At 40.4% G+C, this 18,648-nt stretch overlaps 2 protein-coding genes across 8 annotated transcripts in view; both read right to left on the reverse strand.

Annotated features, from left to right (window-relative positions):
* LOC113635008 overlaps positions 1–10,264 on the reverse strand; it is a 29,598-nt gene extending 19,334 nt beyond the window's left edge. For all 3 annotated transcript variants that reach the window (XM_027134233.2, XM_047822262.1, XM_047822306.1), the window contains exons 1-3: positions 9,892–10,264; positions 1,505–1,624; positions 1,112–1,364 (exon numbers count right to left, since the gene is read on the reverse strand). In XM_027134233.2, the coding sequence (XP_026990034.2) occupies positions 1,112–1,364; positions 1,505–1,612 (361 nt within the window). In that variant the 5' untranslated portion in view covers positions 1,613–1,624; positions 9,892–10,264. The remainder of the gene's footprint in view (positions 1–1,111; positions 1,365–1,504; positions 1,625–9,891) is intronic.
* A 3,857-nt stretch (positions 10,265–14,121) lies between these two features.
* Positions 14,122–18,648, reverse strand: part of LOC113634991 — a 32,873-nt gene continuing 28,346 nt past the window's right edge. For 3 of the 5 annotated variants that reach the window (XM_047822454.1, XM_047822426.1, XM_047822350.1), the window contains 4 exons: positions 15,469–15,668; positions 15,065–15,319; positions 14,865–14,971; positions 14,130–14,539 (listed from right to left, as the gene is read on the reverse strand). The gene's annotated coding sequence lies outside the window, so the exon portion shown is untranslated. Of the gene's footprint in view, positions 14,540–14,863; positions 14,972–15,064; positions 15,320–15,468; positions 15,669–18,648 lie in introns of those variants that run through there. The other 2 variants (XM_047822502.1, XM_047822395.1) reach the window with 2 other exon arrangements.

An 18,648-nucleotide genomic window follows, 5' to 3' on the forward strand; every position in this document is an offset into this window, starting at 1 on the left:
CTTCCTTATGTTTCTGTGTTTACACAGGGCCTACTGAACATTTTGATGTATAATACATGATAGTTTTGCTAAAATTGTCATATTTATACATTTATGGTTTCATTCTCTGCAGTGAGCCGTGTGTCTATGTACACTGATGAAGCCAGTGTCATCAAATAAATTGTAATGTGAATGTTTAATTTTGCTTGGTGCCAATCCATGAAGTTGAAGCATATTTTCTAGACATTTGCCATATTTTATGGTCTACATTCACATGAGTACTTAATGCACCAAAACCTTTCTCAAATGTTTGAGAGAGATTTTGTGATGCTTAAATGAAAATAAATAAAGTTATAAGCAAAACCAACAGCTTAAGATTTTAGTGTTTTAAAATTCACAATTATACACATTTATGGATCGTGACAAAAGTCCAAAAGGGTGTTGTCTATGAAAAAATGCATTTAAAAAGTAGTGCCCAGGCATGAGAACAAAATCACTTTCGAGCCACTATTTCCTACAGTAGTTCACCTTATGGGCTATCAGGTGAGGGGCGAGACCTTGCCCATGTGGGCAATGTCTGAAAATTAAGGTTGCACATATAGACCATGGAAAAGTCCTTGGCAAGGTCCTTGGGGTTTCAATTCCAAATTGGTTAAGAAACTTCACAATCTGGAGGAGTGTGAAGTTCTCTCAATTAACAGGTTACAGTTAAAGCAAGCTGGGAAATGTATGATGACAGATTCATCAGGAACGGTCTTGTTGGGCAAAGTCCTCTGAGGCAGACTCGGGACCAGCTGGAGAGAATATATCTCACAGCTGAAATGTTTAATGAAGCCTCTGGAGAATCTGAAATCTGACCACCAGGAAAATCAAAATTAACCTGAATGAATTGCTTGTTTCCATTTCATGGATTGAAACAATTTCATATTAATAAAGAAACTAAAAATGATCCCGAACACAACTGAAAGTTTTCGGATGAGTTTTATGTGAATTGTATGGATTGTATGATATGACAAAAACATGAGATAGTTAGGATCTAATCATGAGATAGCTGAATATCATTTGTTGCTGCATTCAGCAAACATGGTATATACAAATATTACTAAAAATACTTCATACACAATTGACATACCATAATTTGGGCATGTTGACTTCTTCTTCTCATAATGTGTATCGCAGTCCAGATGTATTTGCTCGTGGTCTCCACTCTCTCGAATTGTGAAATATGGATCATCTTTTGGATCAAACCTGTACCACAAATGTGGATTTTTGTAGCAGTCTCTCTCTGAGCACTCGCCATACTTCACATTGAAGTAGATTGTTCTGACAAAGGTGATGGGTACAAAGATTTCTTTAACTTTTTTTTCATATCCTCCAACTGTGAACTAAACAGACAGGAACAGATAGGAGATGTTAAATATTCACATGCATGAAAAATGATAGAAATATAAATCTTGAATGTTTTCACACAAAATGTTTGCAATGTTATAATAACTTAAGGAAACATATTGATTGTGTGCATTACTGTAATATATATGTCAGACTTGGGCCAAGGCTCCTGAGACTCGATGCAGACGGTCCATTTGTACTGAGTTTTATTGTGAATAGTTACGTCTCCTCCCAGGAACCCCATTCTGAAACAAAACTGTTGACAGCAAAAAATAAGAAATAAAACAATGCTTGTGTTGCTGTTCTCATAAAATACTGACTGCTGGGTGAAGCAGCCTTTCTGTTAATGCCAAAGCTTACTATTTTTTCCCAAAATTGCAATTTCATATTCATCACAGAACACTACATCACAGTTTAGCTGTTAATTACATGTAATGTTGTGGACTGTCCAGTAGCATAGAAGTAGCATTTTTGCCTTTCTTGTTAACCACACAGCCAGCTTAGCCTTCTTCTGCTAAGCTGTATTTAGGTCCATAAATAAAACCAATCGGTGTAAAAACTAGGGATGCACCGATACCACTTTTTCTCTTCCGAGCTGATACCGATACCGTTCCGATATCTGTGTTCTTTTCTACCTTTAAAACTAAAGAATGTATACAATTCACTTAGTTATCACGATTTATTTGTTTCTGTCAAAGAAATAAAAAAATACTGGATGAAAAATGAAAACACAAGAAACCTTAAAAAAAGTATTAATGCAGTAGCAAACAGTACTTTTAACACTTAGTGGTATAACAATCTAAACCATATATACTGCAATTATTAAATTAAATTATTTTTTCAAGAAAAGGCAATATTTTAAAGTGAATCTTAATTTAGAACTCTTGAAACACAATGCAAAATATATTAAAGGTGCCCTTCCACACAAAAGCTTTTTACTAGTATTTTTTGATATGTGTTAGGTCCATATGTGTTTGTGTTGTGTCGGGAATGTGAAAATGAACTGCGACCTCCCGTCAGCTCTAGCCACTGAAAAGAAATAAGCAGAGAAATCAGGTCAATTAGAAAAGCTGCTCAGTGTTACATAGAATTGATTGAGCTCAATACTATTCATGAGTTCTCCCACTTGACACCGCGCCCACAGAATTCGTGTAGCTCAGTGAGTTTCCTATACAGCAAGGATGGCTGAACGTCAACAGGCTTGTGAAGAATCCATTCTCCCGCAATTCCAAGTGATTGTAAACAAAGTTCCTCTAGCCTAGGCTACTTATTGCACTGGGTGAATGAATAATCATGCTCTCATATCCTAGCAGTTAGCCAATCGGAGCCAAGCAGCATAGCTCATTGAATATTAATGGGAACTGGCGCAAATCTAGCTGAGTCTTCCTGCAGGCTTTCTATACCACAATAGAATGGCTTGAAACAAGGTAACCAAGGCATTTTTTCCACAAAAAATGTTAGTGTTACAGAGTCCATGGTAAACTTCAGACATTACCACAAAAGTAATGAAATACGTGTGGCAGTGCATCTTTAAACAGTAAACCTTGCACCCAAATGAGCGACATGTTTAACACACTGAGTAAATGGAAAGGGCGCCTGCTAAACTTGCCAGTCTGTCGCAAGTATTTCCCATAAAATGTATGATATATTTTTTCATTAATGTAATTTAATATACAAGTGTAGTTTTCTTATAAGTTCAAGCAATTGAATTCATAGTTGAATAGTTGTCTCTGTGTAGAAAGTGCTGTAAAGGCAGGATTTAGACACTGGATAGGCACCTAGTGCAAGGCCTAAGAATAAAAAGTAAAGCACAGCACTAATCTGGGATTAGGTGCCTAAGGTGTCTTGTTTGCAAGGTTTTGAGAAATGGTTTGTGGAGATCCCTTTTCCCTCCCACTAGGACCATCTTTAATATTGTTTAACAGCAGTTTATTTATTTATTTATTTGTTTGTTTATTTAAAATAGTTGTTGAAATTAGTAAAAGGTTATAAATTTGATCTGTCATATGTATGACTTTATTCCAAAATGAGTTCGGAGAAGAACTTAAAACTCACATGTTTGTGAGAAGGGTTACACCCTCCCCTCATTAGCCAACGGTGTTATCTACATCACACACACACACACACACACACACACACACACACACACACACACACACCCCAAGACCCCCAACCCCTTCCCAACACATTCCACCACCAGCACCACCCACGGACAAAAATATCAACATTCAAGACGTTCTAGGGAATTCTTACATCTAAGGGATAGATTAATTGAAAACTTTGAGCATGTCTACAGCGCACTACAAAACATATGTTCAATATATGTTCAAAATATGTTCAATCTTTGCGTAATTCTCAGGAATCCTTGAATTTGTGTGTTTTGTTGAATAAAGAATTGTTAAGACATTTTTACATTAGACATGGCACAGAAGCGTTCGAATAATTCTTCCACTTCAGAAGCTAAAAAATTTGAATTGAAAATAATCCTACATCCCATGATTTCTGCTTTGGTGAAACCTTGACTTTTTTCAAGTAATCAGTACTGTAAATCCAAAAGCTCAAAATAATTCAATTGATTGAATAGTGTCAACTTAATTTTATAAAACTATTCAACTAACTTACGTATTTTAAGTTTCTAGTACTTTTTTCACTTTTTTGATTTTATTAAACTAATTATTTTTATTATCTTAAACTATTAGCAGTATGTGTTAAGTATGTGACACTTAAGAGTAACATTTCGCTGTACTTATTTGTTGTTTCAACATTAAAATTTCAAAAGTTTTTGAAAACTGAGGTAAAATGAGCTGCAAGCAAACTATTATACAACTCTCCAAGATATAATGATAAAATATTTAAACTGAAAAAATCAAATAAATATTTTAAATTATATATTTTAAAATATTTCACTTCAACTAAATTCATGAAGGTTGGATCTTAATTATCAATATGTATAAAGATTTTTTTTTCCAAGAATAGTATAAAATTACAATATAATGAATAATAACATTCTCCAAAATGCCTGTTTACATTCTTAAAAATGCTGTTTGAATTTTTTTTTATTTTATTTTAAAAATACCCGTGTTTTTTGCAAGATTTAATCAAGGGTTACTGACTGCAGTAAGCAGGCCGGTTGATTTAAGGACTGGTTTCCTTTGGCTCACGTGTCTAAGATGAAGAAAATATCAACATTCAAGACTTTCTAAGGAATTCTTACATCTAAGAGATAGAATAAAGAATTGTTAAGACATTTTTACATTAGATATGGTACAGGAGCGTTCGGATAATTCTCCCACTTCAGAAGCTAAAAAATTTGAGTTGAAAATAATCCTACATCCCATGATTTCTGCTTTGGTGAAACCAAGTAGTCAGTACTGTAAATCCAAATGCTCAAAATAATTAAATAGATTGAATAGTGTTAACTTAATTTATAAACTATTCAACTAACTTACATATTTTAAGTTTCTAGTACTTTTTTAACTTTTTGATTTTATTAAACTAATTAATTTTGATTACCTTAAAATATTAAGTATGTGACACTTGAGTATAATTTCATTGTACTTATTTCTGTTACCTCTGGGATCAATTATGCGCAAATTTGGGGTGTCCTATCACTGCTATGCGGTCGACACACAACTTTATGTACCTATTAAACGCAAAGATAACTCAGCATACAAGAGATTGGAGGCTTGCTTGCAAGAACACAAATTATGGCTTACAAACAATTTTATGATACTTAAAGATGACACAACCCAAATCATTCAATTCGGGCCAAAATAGCACCCAGATGAAGTTTCTATTAACCTTGGTTCTCTTACTCCTTATCTTACATCTGATGTTAAAGATCTAGGATTTCACCTAGATAATGGCCTTAAATTAGACAAACAAATCAACACTATAGATAGTAACAGCTTCTTTCACATTCGCAGGTTAGATAAAGTCAAAACTTTCTTAAGCAGGAAACGTTTTGAAACAGTTATCCACGATTTTATCTCAACTTGACTTGACTACTGTAATTCTTTGTACTCTGGGTTACCTCTCTCTTCCATCTCTCTTCCATCTTCCATGCTTCAAAATGCGGTAGCCCGTCTACTCACAAGTAGCCGCAAACATGACCATATTACACCGATCTTACGTTCTTTGCACTGGCTGCCAGTCCGATACTGTATTGAATACAAGATTCTGCTATTCGTCTACAAAGCTCTCAATAATCTAGCTCCCAAATATTTATCTGATTTGATTGTTTTGTACAATCCATCAAGATCACTTAGATCCCAAATTGGCCATCTTTTACTGGTACCATGACCACATCTAGAACGCAGGGGAGACCAAGCTTTCACAGTAGCAGGCCCTAAGTTGTGGAATAACTTGCCACCACCAGTCAGAACTGCTTCTACTTTTGCTGAATTTAAATCCATGATAAAAACACACCTCTTTTCCCCATGGTTTTAATTGTTGGTAACTTGTATGTGTTCTTTTCTATTTATGTTCTTTCTTTTTTCCTTTTCTTTTATCTCTATGTACAGCACTATTGCCAGCTCAGAAGTTCATTCCACCACCTTGGTGCCAGTACAGAGAAGAGTCTTGTAGTATACTTGCCTCTTACCCTGAGAGATGGTGGAACCAGTCGAGCAGTGCTGGTAGATCGGAGGTTACGGGGTGCAGTGCGAGGAATGATGAGGGCTTTGAGGTAAGAGGGGGCTGGTCCATTTTTGGCTTTGTAGGCCAGCATCAGTGTTTTGAACCGGATGCGTGCAGCTACCGGAAGCCAGTGGAGGGATCGCAGTAGCGGGGTGGTATGCGAGAACTTTGGCAGGTTGAAAACAAGCCGGGCAGCTGCATTTTGGATCATTTGCAGAGGACGGATTGCGTTCATAGGTAGACCTGCCAGCAGTGCATTGCAGTAATCCAGTCTAGAAATGACAAGAGACTGAACAAGTACCTGGGCAGTCTTGTGTGGACAAAAATGGCCGAATCCTTCTAATGTTGTAGAGAAGAAACCGACATGAGCGAGTCACATTTGCAACATGAGAGGAAAAGGACAGTTGATTGTCCATGGTTACCCCAAGGTTGCGAGCTGTGGCTGAAGGGGAGATCAGATCGTTGTGCAAGAATATAGCAAGATCGTGACCTGGGGATGAATCACCTGGGATGAACAGCAGTTCAGTTTTGCTAGGATTGAGCTTTAACTGATGAGCAGTCATCCATGATGAAATTTCTGCCAGACATGCTGAGATCCGGTCAGAAGCTGTGGCATCTGAGGGTGGGAAAGAGAAGATAAGTTGTGTATCATCAGCATAGCAGTGGTAAGAGAACCCATGTGATGAAATAACTTCACCAAGAGAGTGAGTATACAAGGAGAAAAGAAGAGGACCAAGTACTGAGCCCTGTGGGATGCCAGTGGAGAGTCTGCGTGGAGCAGATGTCACTCCCCTCCATGTTACTTGATATGAGCGTCCTTCCAGGTAGGAGGCAAACCATTCCCAAGCTGATCCGCAAATCCCAAGACTCTTGAGGGAGGATAAGAGAGTCTTGTGGTTGACGGTATCAAACGCTGCTGAAAGGTCAAGGAGGATAAGGACGGATGATAGTTTGGCTGATCTAGCAGTATGTAGCTTCTCAGAGACATCCAAAAGGGCTGTCTCTGTAGAGTGAGCTGCTTTAAAGCCAGACTGTTTGGGATCTTGGAGGTTGTTCTGTGAGAGATAGACAGACAGTTGATTATAGACAAATAGGTATAGATCTCAGACAACACTGTGCATACCACCCTGCCAGCGGAGGGGCTGTAGAGCCAGAAAATGGTACTCTAAAGAATAAATTGGCCAAATGCTGTGATGAAACAGGTCTATCATGGGCAAAGGCCTTTCCCAATGTGTTATTATACATGAGAACGAGAACTAGAGGGAGAGTGAATATTTGAGTGCCCATTTGAGATACTGTTTGGCAGACCCCCAAATACAGGAATTGAGCCTGGACACACACACAGTTTAACCACAAGCCAATGTGGAGATGAAATGCTGTGTTATTGTGCAAACTTGTCCTCTGTTTTGTCTCAAATCCATAAGCAGGTGAAGGAGGTACTGCCTAAGGTGACGCAAACAGATCTGCACAGTCTCAAACCAGGTGACTGGGTTGTGGTGAAGGGTTTCAGGAGAAAAAGCTGGAGAGCCAGGAGGTGGCTTGGACTATTTCAGGTACTTCTAGATACGATCAACATTGATGAGTAAAAAGCTCCTGTTAAGATGAGGAGCCTTTTTGACTATCACCCAAGAGTAGTAGGGATCATTGTCATCCTTATGATCTGCCTGTTAATTAGAGGGAATGCAGAAAAGACTTCCACCTTTGGTACAAGTCGCAGAGATTTTTCACTTATTTACACTGCCAAAATGATCACAAATGAGTCTTATGTGTGTATGATTCTTCCCAAAGCTGCAAGTAAACACACAATGATCCCCATGAAAAGTAATTGTATTGAATTGAAAGCCATAGCCCAATACTGTAGAAAATCTTACTGCATGTGGAAGCAGGATGCTTATAGAGTCCAGAATGGCACACTTTTGAGTCTGGTGACAAATTCACCGGCCTCCCTGTGGTGTGAAGCTGGAGGTCCTGGGAGGACTGATTTAACTGGTACCACCATATGTCTACAGACTCTAATGCATGTGACAAAACGAACATTCAAGGTAAATCAAACAAGAGTTAACACATTTGTTGCACAGCCTCCTCCTAAATTGAACTACACACACTGTTTTGTAGGAACAGGAAACATACCGTTAGGTAATATTGCCAACAAATGAGGTGCACTCATTTATATTACCCATATTCAGATGACGGAACCTGCCGACAGGCAGAGTGTTCCCTTATTCATCCATCTGACACTGGCACATTACTCAGGGCTGATGACTGGTACTGGGTCTGTGGTAAAAACATGTATCTAGCCCTACCCCATAACTGGGGAGGAGTATGTACTTTAGCAAGGTTTAGGTATCCAGGTGTGGTCATAGCTCACTCACACTCACCAATAAAGCGACCCAAGAGAGACGTGTCTGATAATGACTTTCCTCCGCCAGAACATAGACTGAAAAATAAACTGAGTAAATTATTTGATTCCTTCTTCCCACTGTATGGGATGACTCAGCTATGGAATCAACTAGAAGTCACACATTATCGGCTTGTCACTTATATTAACACCAGTAATCGGGTAACCGAAGGTATTAAACAGGAACTTGCAGCCCTTAGATTGACTGCTACACAAAATAGAATGGCCTTAGATATTCTATTAGCTAAAGAGGGAGGTGTATGTGCCCTGATTGGAGATCAATGTTGCACCTTCATTCCCTCGATTGATGACGTCCATGGGTCTATCTCAGATGCACTGCATGATATACACAATGTAGCAAACCAAATGAAACGAGACGAACACGGAGATAATAGTTGGGGACTTTGGTATACACTGTTTGGACAGTGGACTCCCTATCTATCAATGATAATCCCAGTGATTGTGGTATTAATCTTATTATGTTTGTTTGGCCCTTGCATATACAAATGCGTTCATTACATCATAATGTCTAATCTAACGACCAAACAACTTGTGAAACTAGACGATATTGACGATGACCCTGAATGGATTCCTCTGTTCAGCGATGACTATTTCATGGAATTTGCCCAGACTGATCCAGAAACAGACAAAGGTGAATACGGACAATAGAGACTGTGACTTGTAGTGAAGTTACGACAAGATTAATGCTTAATGCTTTGCTTTTAACTGCATATTTTTTATATACGGGACCTGTCCCCACAAAAACAGCATATTATCCTCTAAAGATCATGTTTTCTATGAAGCATTCATGAGAACCCTACTGGGAGAATGATGCGCTGATGTGAGATTGTACATGATTAAGTTTAGCTTAGGTTTAAATGATTATATTCTAGCTGATTAACAATGTTGTAGATTAAGTAGTTGATGAACAATACTGGAATCTATCATTTAGAGTTTAGATTTTGTTACTGATTAATGATTAGTAAAATTTTGTGTATTTTCCCAGGGACAAAAGGGGGGAATTGTAGTGGAAATTTTTACTTTAGAGATGTTCACATGAACCTGTCCTTCTATGCTTCTGTATTTCCCATGGCTGGTAGTTATTGTGACTAGAGATTTCAGTTCTTTCTTCCTAAAACTGCTTTTAATCAGACCTTTCCCATGAGACCTTTTTTGTTCCCGTGGGATTAGTTTGGTCAGAAGATGAGCAGGCTCTGCTCCTAAGACAATGGTGGATGATGTTTTGGTTTTACATCCTGTAAATTACATTTTACATCCTGTCCTGTTTAATTTTTTTCCTGTTTATAAAATCCTGATATCAGTAATCGGGGCCCTTCGTCTCTGATTTTACACAGAGAGAGAGAGAGAGAGAGAGAGAGAGAGAGAGAGAGAGAGAGAGAGAGAGAGAGAGAGAGAGAGAGAAGAATGTTAAAATAAACTATAAACATGAAAAGAACTATAACATTAAAAACAGTAAAGTTACTTACACACCGCAGCAGCTGGAAGTTTTGCTCCTGTAGAAAATCACTTCCAGTTTATTCCGAAATGAAACGTTAGTAATGTGTAACTCAGTAACAGCTGTGAGTCACGGGCTATTTTCACTGGACCGACGTATTAGGAAACACTTCAACTTCCAGCGATAGAGACGTACTGTAAGCACTTCTGTGTGTCGCTCTGGATAAGAGTCTGTCACATGCTGTAAATGTAAATGTATTCCTCAGTGCGCACTATAAGCAGTTATAACGCCATGTTGTTGTTGTTTTTCTCCTTGTTGACGCTGTTACACGTTTTAAACACCACAACGCCGTTAGTTTAATTCACAGGCAACAGAAACATCCGCTATGAGAGGTCATGTTGAGGTTATAAACACCCGGAAAGAACGTGCTAGATGACGTAGTTATTAAATTGAAACCTAAATCTTTGTGTTGCAAACCAGCTCTTTATAAATAAACTACGAATTTATATGAACTACTACTACAATTAATAATAATAATAATAATAATAATAATAATAATAATAATAATAATAAGTAGTAGCAGTATTATTATTATTATTATTATTATTATGATTATTATTATAATTATTATTATTATTCAGTGTTGTATAAAGTACTAGAAAGCAATACTTCGGTAAAAGTACAAGTATCGTACTAGAAACAGACTTTGGTAGAAGTGAAAGTCACCTTTTAGAATATTACTCTAGTAAAAGTCTATCTGATATTTACTGTACTTAAGTATCAAAAGTCATTTTCTGATATTTACTGTACTTAAGTATTTGAAGTAAAAGTAAAATTTCAGTGATTTTCGGTAGGTATAAGATCAGGGGCGGTTCTAGGGTTTCATCTTTAGGGGTTTTAGCCCTCGGTGAGAATTTAAAACAAGAAGAGTTTTATATAATATATTATATGACTACATAGTAATACAAAAGTTATGGTATTATTAAATGGTGAAAGTGGACACCAAAATTTTATGCATGATGTAATGATGTCAGTCTTGAATCAGATCAGTTCATGTGTGTGTGTATTCTCTACAAACAGTGTGTCCGATGAATGCAGTCATTAATAAACTAATATTCACAAGACAAAGACCAAATCAATAAATGTTATTTTTATTTAGTATTGAATGGATTGTGTGCATTAATATTTTGTTTGTGCTACAACTCTGGTAATAAGAATTGTTGTATCTTGTAATACCAACCAGCAAACACACAGAGAAGTCATTCTTTGATGGTCACTTTATTTAGGACACGTCACAGCAGCCAAACATACGTTAAGTGTCTAACAGTGGTGAGCACAGATAGCAGTACCAAAACATTACATTACTGCCACCTGCTGGACAGACATAAATAGATCTCACCATACAACATTCCCCCCCACACTTAAGTCAAACAAATTTCCTTTTGTTGACGACTCAACACTTGATCTACATGACGCCGCACTACCTGATCATTTCCCAAAGTCACCTTATAGGATACAGGTCCTGTAATGTCCTGAATTACTCCTTGTACCCATTTTTGGCCATATCCAGAACATGTTTTCATCATATCTTTAAAAGTTTGAACTGCTCGTTCTGCCAGACCATTAGATGAAGGGTGATATGGTGCAGAAGTAACATGATTTATTCCATTCTTAGACTCCTTGCTTGCTTCACACAAAACACTGGGCGTTATCAGACACTATCATTTCAGGAATCCCATGTACACTAAAACTTTTCCGTAAACATTCCAATGTATTAGCTGTTGTTGCTGTAGTTAGCCTTCAATTCACTTAGTATACTGAGTAGAGGTTTGTGGTCAGTACAGATTACGAATTTATGTCCATATAGATATTTATGGAATTTTTTTACTCAAACAAAACAGCCAATCCTTCTTTCTCTAGCTGTGAGTAGTTCTTCTCTGCTTTTGTAAGGGTCCTGGACACAAATCCAATGGGTCTTTCAGCTCCATCTTTCATACGGTGTGCTAACACACTTCCCACACCGTATGCTGAAGCATCACAAGAAAGGATTAGTTCTATTCTCTTCTTATTGGGCTTCCTCACAAAACCCTTCATAAGCTGCAACTCGTTCAAAACTCTTCTGCCCGTATTATCACTCGTACTCCCTCTATCCATCATATTACACCTGTTCTGGAACAGCTACACTGGCTTCCCATTCATTTTTGTATCAAGTATAAAATTCTTCTTCTAACATTTAAAGCTATCTACAATCTTGCACCTTCATATCTTCTTGATCTTCTTCATAATCCAAAACCAACTCGCACTCTTAGGTCTTCTTCTTCCACTCATTTCATTGTTCCCTCTGTCCGTCTTGTAACGATGGGGAACAGAGCTTTCAGTTACTCTGCACCTCAGCTCTGGAACTCACTTCCATCTGAGCTCCGTAATATTGATTCTCTTTCATCATTTAAATCTCAGCTTAAAACTCATCTGTTTAGTTTAGCATATTCTAGATCATGATTTGTAATGTTGGTCCAATTTTTTTTTTTTTTTTCTATGTAAGTATTGTATAACTATATTTTTTGTTGTTTTTCTTCTTCTTTTGTACGGTGACCTTGAGTGTTAGAAAGGTGCCTTTAAATAAAATGTATTATTATTATTATTATTATTATTATTATTATTATTATTATTATTATTATTATTATTATTTCATCATATTGAACTAACACACGGTTGGACTGTAATAAGTCTTTAGATTTCTGGAAAGCTTTTTCTTGCTCTTCTTTCCAACCCCAACACACATCCTTCCTTAAAAGCTTATGCAAAGGATCCAGAAGAGTAGAAAGGTGTGGAAGAAATCTGTTATAAAAGTTCAACAAACCTAAGTATGCTTTCAGCTCCGTCACTGATGTTGGCCTTGGTGCATCCTTTACCACACACACACCATGAACACACACCTGGAGCAGTGAGCAGCCATTTATGCAGCGGCGCCCGGGGAGCAGTTGAGGGGTTCGGTGCCTTGCTCAAGGGCACCTCAGTCGTGGCCGGCCCGAGACTCGAACCCACAAACTTAGGATTACGAGTCAGACTCTCTAACCATTAGGCCACGACTTGCCCAATCGGCCCCATTAGTAATAATATGAGGACTAATTAAACATTAAAGACTTAAATTTCCAACCTTTGTGCTCTGTGTGTGTTTTAGAGTGTGAGCGAGAGCGAGAGGTTTACAGACCGAGTACAATGAGATGAAGATTCTGATTCACAAGAGGAGATACTGATGGTAAACATTTCTTCTCCAGAACCTGTGACTGCTCTTGTAAACTCTTGCCTCGTCTGCTGTACTAAACCGTGTGTCAGTTATGGGCCAGAAAATTAGGTACAGTACAAATAGCATAAATGTCACTACGTTATAGCTTTATACATTAAATCTCTTTTTTCACAGAAACAGGACCAAACTCTTGGGTCCAGTGAGAGCAGCACGGGATCCACATTGGTGTGATTTGAATAATAAAGGAAGAAGAAAGAAAGAAAGAAAGAAAGAAAGAAAGAAAGAAAGAAAGAAAGAAAGAAAGAAAGAATAAAAACATGTTTCCTAATGTTTCAATCTGATGATTGGTGTGAACATGAACTGAGTATACAGTCAGTAGCAGCTATTGCTGTACAGTGGCAGAGTTAAGATGGGATCTGATGACTTGTTTCTAGACTTTCTGAAAGGGTTGAGATGTCTCTGTACACTGTACTCTCTCAAGACTCCAGCTTTGGACCACACACTTGTGTTTGAGTCACAGATCCTCACCAGCCCATACGGGACGTCCAACTGAACTCAACTTCCATGGATTTACATGAAGGCCACATTCTTACTGGCAGAAGAGTAAGAAAGTCCCATGCTTTAGAGGTACATCAACCCTGCATACAGTGGAGGCACAAATCCAGGCTTCCTGCCTACATCCAGATCACCTGCTCTGGTGAATGGGTTGACCTCAGAGTCTTTATACCCAGTGTGCACTTAGCAATAGTGTGACAAGCGGATGGCACTTGACCTCGGTTTCATTAAGGACATGGTCGAGGTTCCTTCAAAACTAGGACATATTGTAAATCTACTAAAATAAAGAAATAAATGAGGAGACAGAATCTTAGACTCTAATCACAAACATGGCAAGTTTATTATCATAAATTGAGAGACATTACTAACATGCAGAGTATAAACAGATTCATGACACTATGAATGACTTCATGAAGCTCTAACGGAACACAAAAAAAACATAGTTTAAAAGCTTGTAGAATGTTTTATTTATTAACATTTATGCAAGAATAAAATATTTAAGAAAGATAAAAGTTAACATTAATGTATTGTCATTACATGTAGAGATTTCTTTCCTTTAAGTTTGTTTCTTTTTCAGTCAAACACTGATCTTAACACAGACGTGAACATTACAGCTCACGACGCTGATAATTTGGCCTCATGTGGTCTGTGTTTCTTCTGTTTCTGTTGTTTATAGCTCCTTTAATTTCATCATACTCCACTGCAGATGTGTCTAAATATCTCTCTTCTTTCACCCACTGCATCAGGCGATCTGTTTGGTTTTGGTCGATCAGCCTCTTCCTGCTGTATTCACATACAAGTTTGTCAAAACCATCCTTGTAATATTTGTGACAGTCAGACAGTCCAGAATTCTTGGTTTCAGTGTTATGTTTTATTCCTGCAATGAGATCAGAACATGAGAATAACTGAGTTTGGGTCAGTGCAGTAGAACTTTAGATTGAATTATAGACTGTTGACTAAATTGTAGATTGACGGTAAACTAGGAATTAGAAATATAGTAAATAATTGGTGTATATGTTTAATCTTAATGTTCTTATTCCATTAGCATTTTGTATTTTAGCATTTACTAAATATAAACTATTTAGACTATTTTTTACTATATAGACACTCTTTAAATTTGGCACCTAAGATAAAGGTGGAGTTAAAATGTCAATATCAGAAACACTTAGCTAGCAGGTTTAGGGAACAAAACTTAAAGTTACCAAAACTATTCCGGATGTGCTCTGAACATCTCGGGTGAGCCAGTATGAATGACTGCTTCAGCAATTTCTCCATGTCTCCACTTACTAAGGTTTTTGTCAGCAAATCTCTGGGGAACATAAATGTAAATCATGGTAGCTAATGTTAGGAGCTCCCATTTTACTAGAGAAAGGTTCAGAATGGTTTTATTAAGAGTTGAGACCTGCTTGCTCTGGCTTCAGAACTGTTGCCGCTGGTCAGGGCACTTCGATGATCCGAGTAGAGCGTGTTCATGCAGAGCTGCTTTTTTCCATTCTGGTCCTCTCTCATGCTCATCACTAAATCATAGGCTGCCTTGTTGTTGTTTTTGAGTGATTTCACCATTTCTGGATTTCTTATAAGTTTTATTAAACTACTCTTTGGTGGAATGTGGTCTGCTTCGATGACTCCTGTAGTGGGTTTGTCCATGTCCAAAAGGCTGCGTGATATTAGAAGAAAGGACAATATTTATCGCTGTTATTCTTCTTCTGTAAAGTTTGTTTATACCAGAATCCAGCAGGCTGCCTCAAGTACAATGTTATTAATGTTATTAAAAGTCTAACAAACATTAATAAAGCAATCTTTTACCTCTCATATTCTGCCACTTTTCCCAAGTGGTAAGCATTAATAATTTCCTCTGGAGTCATGTTTTTGATAAAACTTTCAAACTTTTCCTGGTCTCCTTCCCTTATTCCAGCTTCGATTTTAAATTTATTGGAGCTGTTTGTTCTGTTGAACATATTCTGAATTTTCACAGCCTTATGGTATTTGTATGGTTTGGCTAGAATCTACACACACACACACACACAAAACTGCAAGTTGCACATGCAAAGCAATGTAATAAAGCAGAGATGCCTCCAAAGGTAGGTGGTTTCAATAAAATATTTCACTATAAAAAAGAAACATAAAATATAAAATATTAAGTGTAAAAACAATGATTTCTGAGGACTTCAGATAAAGAGTTATTGTTGTTCATCAGGATTTCTCAGTAAGGAAGAACTATAATATTATTAGCTCATTTGTTTGATTTGCCAGTCAGTTCTAGGACTGGCTGTCTATTATCAAATATTAGCATCTAATATTTTGGAAGTTACCAGCCAGCTGACTGAACTCACTACAAAGGGAGCCCCTAATGAACAGAGAGAAGCAAGCATGTGTAATGTGTCTGTCTGTGTTTTCCCCTTGTTTCTGTCTGCCGTCTCTCCCTGATGTTAATTGTTGACCCCGCCCACCTATCTGTTACCATGGACACTAATTACATTCATTCTCTTCCCCAGGTGTTTTGTCTTAGTCCTTGTCTGTCTCTGTTTTGGGATTGGTTCTCGTTCACCATATATACTCTGTCTGTTCACTTCAATGTTGTTGGTCGTTTTTGGTGTTGGTGTGGGCATGTCCATGTTCCCGTTCCCGTTTCCTGCTTGTTCCGCGTTGCCTGCCTGTTTGTTTGTGTTTTGTTTAGTAAAAACCTTTAAACTGCGTTTGGATCCTCACCCGCTTTTGTTTCACCGTGTCACTTCGTGACAGAACGACCAACCACCAATGGATCCAGCAGAACTCCTGTTTTGCCTACGTCAGGAGGACGCCCCAGTTGAGGAGTACACGGAGGTATTCTTGGACCTGTGCAGCGAGGTCAACTTCGATGAGAAGGCGCTCAAAGACATTTTTAAGCACGGACTAAGGGAGATCCTGCGGTATTTGATGCCGTCTACCAGAGAAATAAAGACATTCTCGGAGTTCGTCAACTTGGCTTTGCTCCTGGACGGGTCCACGCTGAGCGTGAGCACTGTAAAGACGGAAGTCGGCCGTAAGTATTTTTTGGGGGGGGGCAGCAAGCATCGGGATCCGTGGGCCACAGAGTGGAATCAGCCACGGACGCCCGAATGCTCCACAGTGCCTCCGCCCAGACCAGTCCCGTGCACATCCGTGATGGAGCCAGTTCCCATGGCTACCGTACCGGCGAGCTCGGCTGAGGTCCGTGCTAACCGGCTGGTCTCCAAACTGGCGGATACCCCGATGAGGTCGGCTCGGGCGGCCGGCATCCCTAAGCCGCCAGCTGGACCAGCCGGGTTGCCGGAACCAGCCGGGTCGCCGGAACCGACCGGGTCGACGGAACCGACCGGGTCGATGGAACCTGCCGGGTCGATGGAACCTGCCGGACCGACCGGACCGACCGGGTCGATGGAACCGACCGGGTCGATGGAACCGACCGGGTCGAAGGAACCTGCAGTACCGTCCGGGTCGACGGAACCGACCGGGTCGAAGGAACCTGCAGAACCGTCCGGGTCGACGGAACCGACCGGGCCGAAGGAACCTGCCGAACCGACCGGGTCGACGGAACCGGCCGAGCTGACGGAACCAGCCGAATCGGCCGGGTCGACCGAAATGACTGAGTCAGAGGACGCGGTCGACGTCATGACACCCAAACTACCTGAACTCTCTGCCTGGCCTGAACCTATGCATGTTTCTGTTTTCCTGTGTTTTGCTTCGCTGGACTTGCCAGCCCTTCTTCCTCCTGTCCCTGTTCATAGGCCCAAAGCACCACCCTGGCTGCCAACTCCATTCTGGTCTCTGGCTCAGCCTCCAGCACCACCCTGGTCTCCGGTCTTGCTCTGGTCTCTGGCTCCGCCTCCAGCACCGCCCTGGTCGCCGGTCCTGCTCTGGTCTCTGGCTCCGCCTCCAGCACCACCCTGGGCTCTGGTCCTGCTCTGGCCTCCGGCTCCGCCTCCAGCACCACCCTGGTCTCCGGTCCTGCTCTGGTCTCTGGCTCCGCCTCCAGCACCGCCCTGGTCTCCAGTCCTGCTCTGGTCTCTGGCTCCGCCTCCAGCACCGCCCTGGTCTCCGGTCCTGCTCTGGTCTCTGGCTCCGCCTCCAGCACCACCCTGGTCTCCGGTCCTGCTCTGGTCTCTGGCTCCGCCTCCAGCACCACCCTGGTCTCCGGTCCTGCTCTGGTCTCTGGCTCTGCCTCCGGCACCACCCTGGCCTCCTGTTCTCTCGGCGCCGCCCTGGCCTCCTGTTCTCCCGGCGCCGCCCTGGCCTCCTGCTCTGCCGGCGCCGCCCTGGCCTCCGGCTCTGCCGGCGCCGCCCTGGCCTCCGGCTCTGCCGGCGCCGCCCTGGCCTCCGGCTCTGCCGGCGCCGCCCCGGCCTCCGGCTCCTGCTCGGCGGGCGCCACCACTACACGAACCCGACCCGCCCTCCCACCCTGGTTGCGCCTTCACTCCACCCGCCTGAACTGGGTTTTGTGGACTTGGGAGCGTCTGGAAGCCGCTCGTAGGGGGGGGGGGCTCTGTAATGTGTCTGTCTGTGTTTTCCCCTTGTTTCTGTCTGCCGTCTCTCCCTGATGTTAATTGTTGACCCCGCCCACCTATCTGTTACCATGGACACTAATTACATTCATTCTCTTCCCCAGGTGTTTTGTCTTAGTCCTTGTCTGTCTCTGTTTTGGGATTGGTTCTCGTTCACCATATATACTCTGTCTGTTCACTTCAATGTTGTTGGTCGTTTTTGGTGTTGGTGTGGGCATGTCCATGTTCCCGTTCCCGTTTCCTGCTTGTTCCGCGTTGCCTGCCTGTTTGTTTGTGTTTTGTTTAGTAAAAACCTTTAAACTGCGTTTGGATCCTCACCCGCTTTTGTTTCACCGTGTCACTTCGTGACAGCATGCTTTTTGTCCATTACAACAGTGTGTTGCTGTAGACTGAAGTGTTGGACAGAGGCCTAGGAACTATTTATGTGGTGTATTGGGAAGAATAACCTGTGCTGCACACCAACCAG

The sequence above is a fragment of the Tachysurus fulvidraco genome, chromosome 1 (assembly GCF_022655615.1).
Source record: "Tachysurus fulvidraco isolate hzauxx_2018 chromosome 1, HZAU_PFXX_2.0, whole genome shotgun sequence".
Classification (NCBI taxonomy): Eukaryota; Metazoa; Chordata; class Actinopteri; order Siluriformes; family Bagridae; genus Tachysurus; species Tachysurus fulvidraco.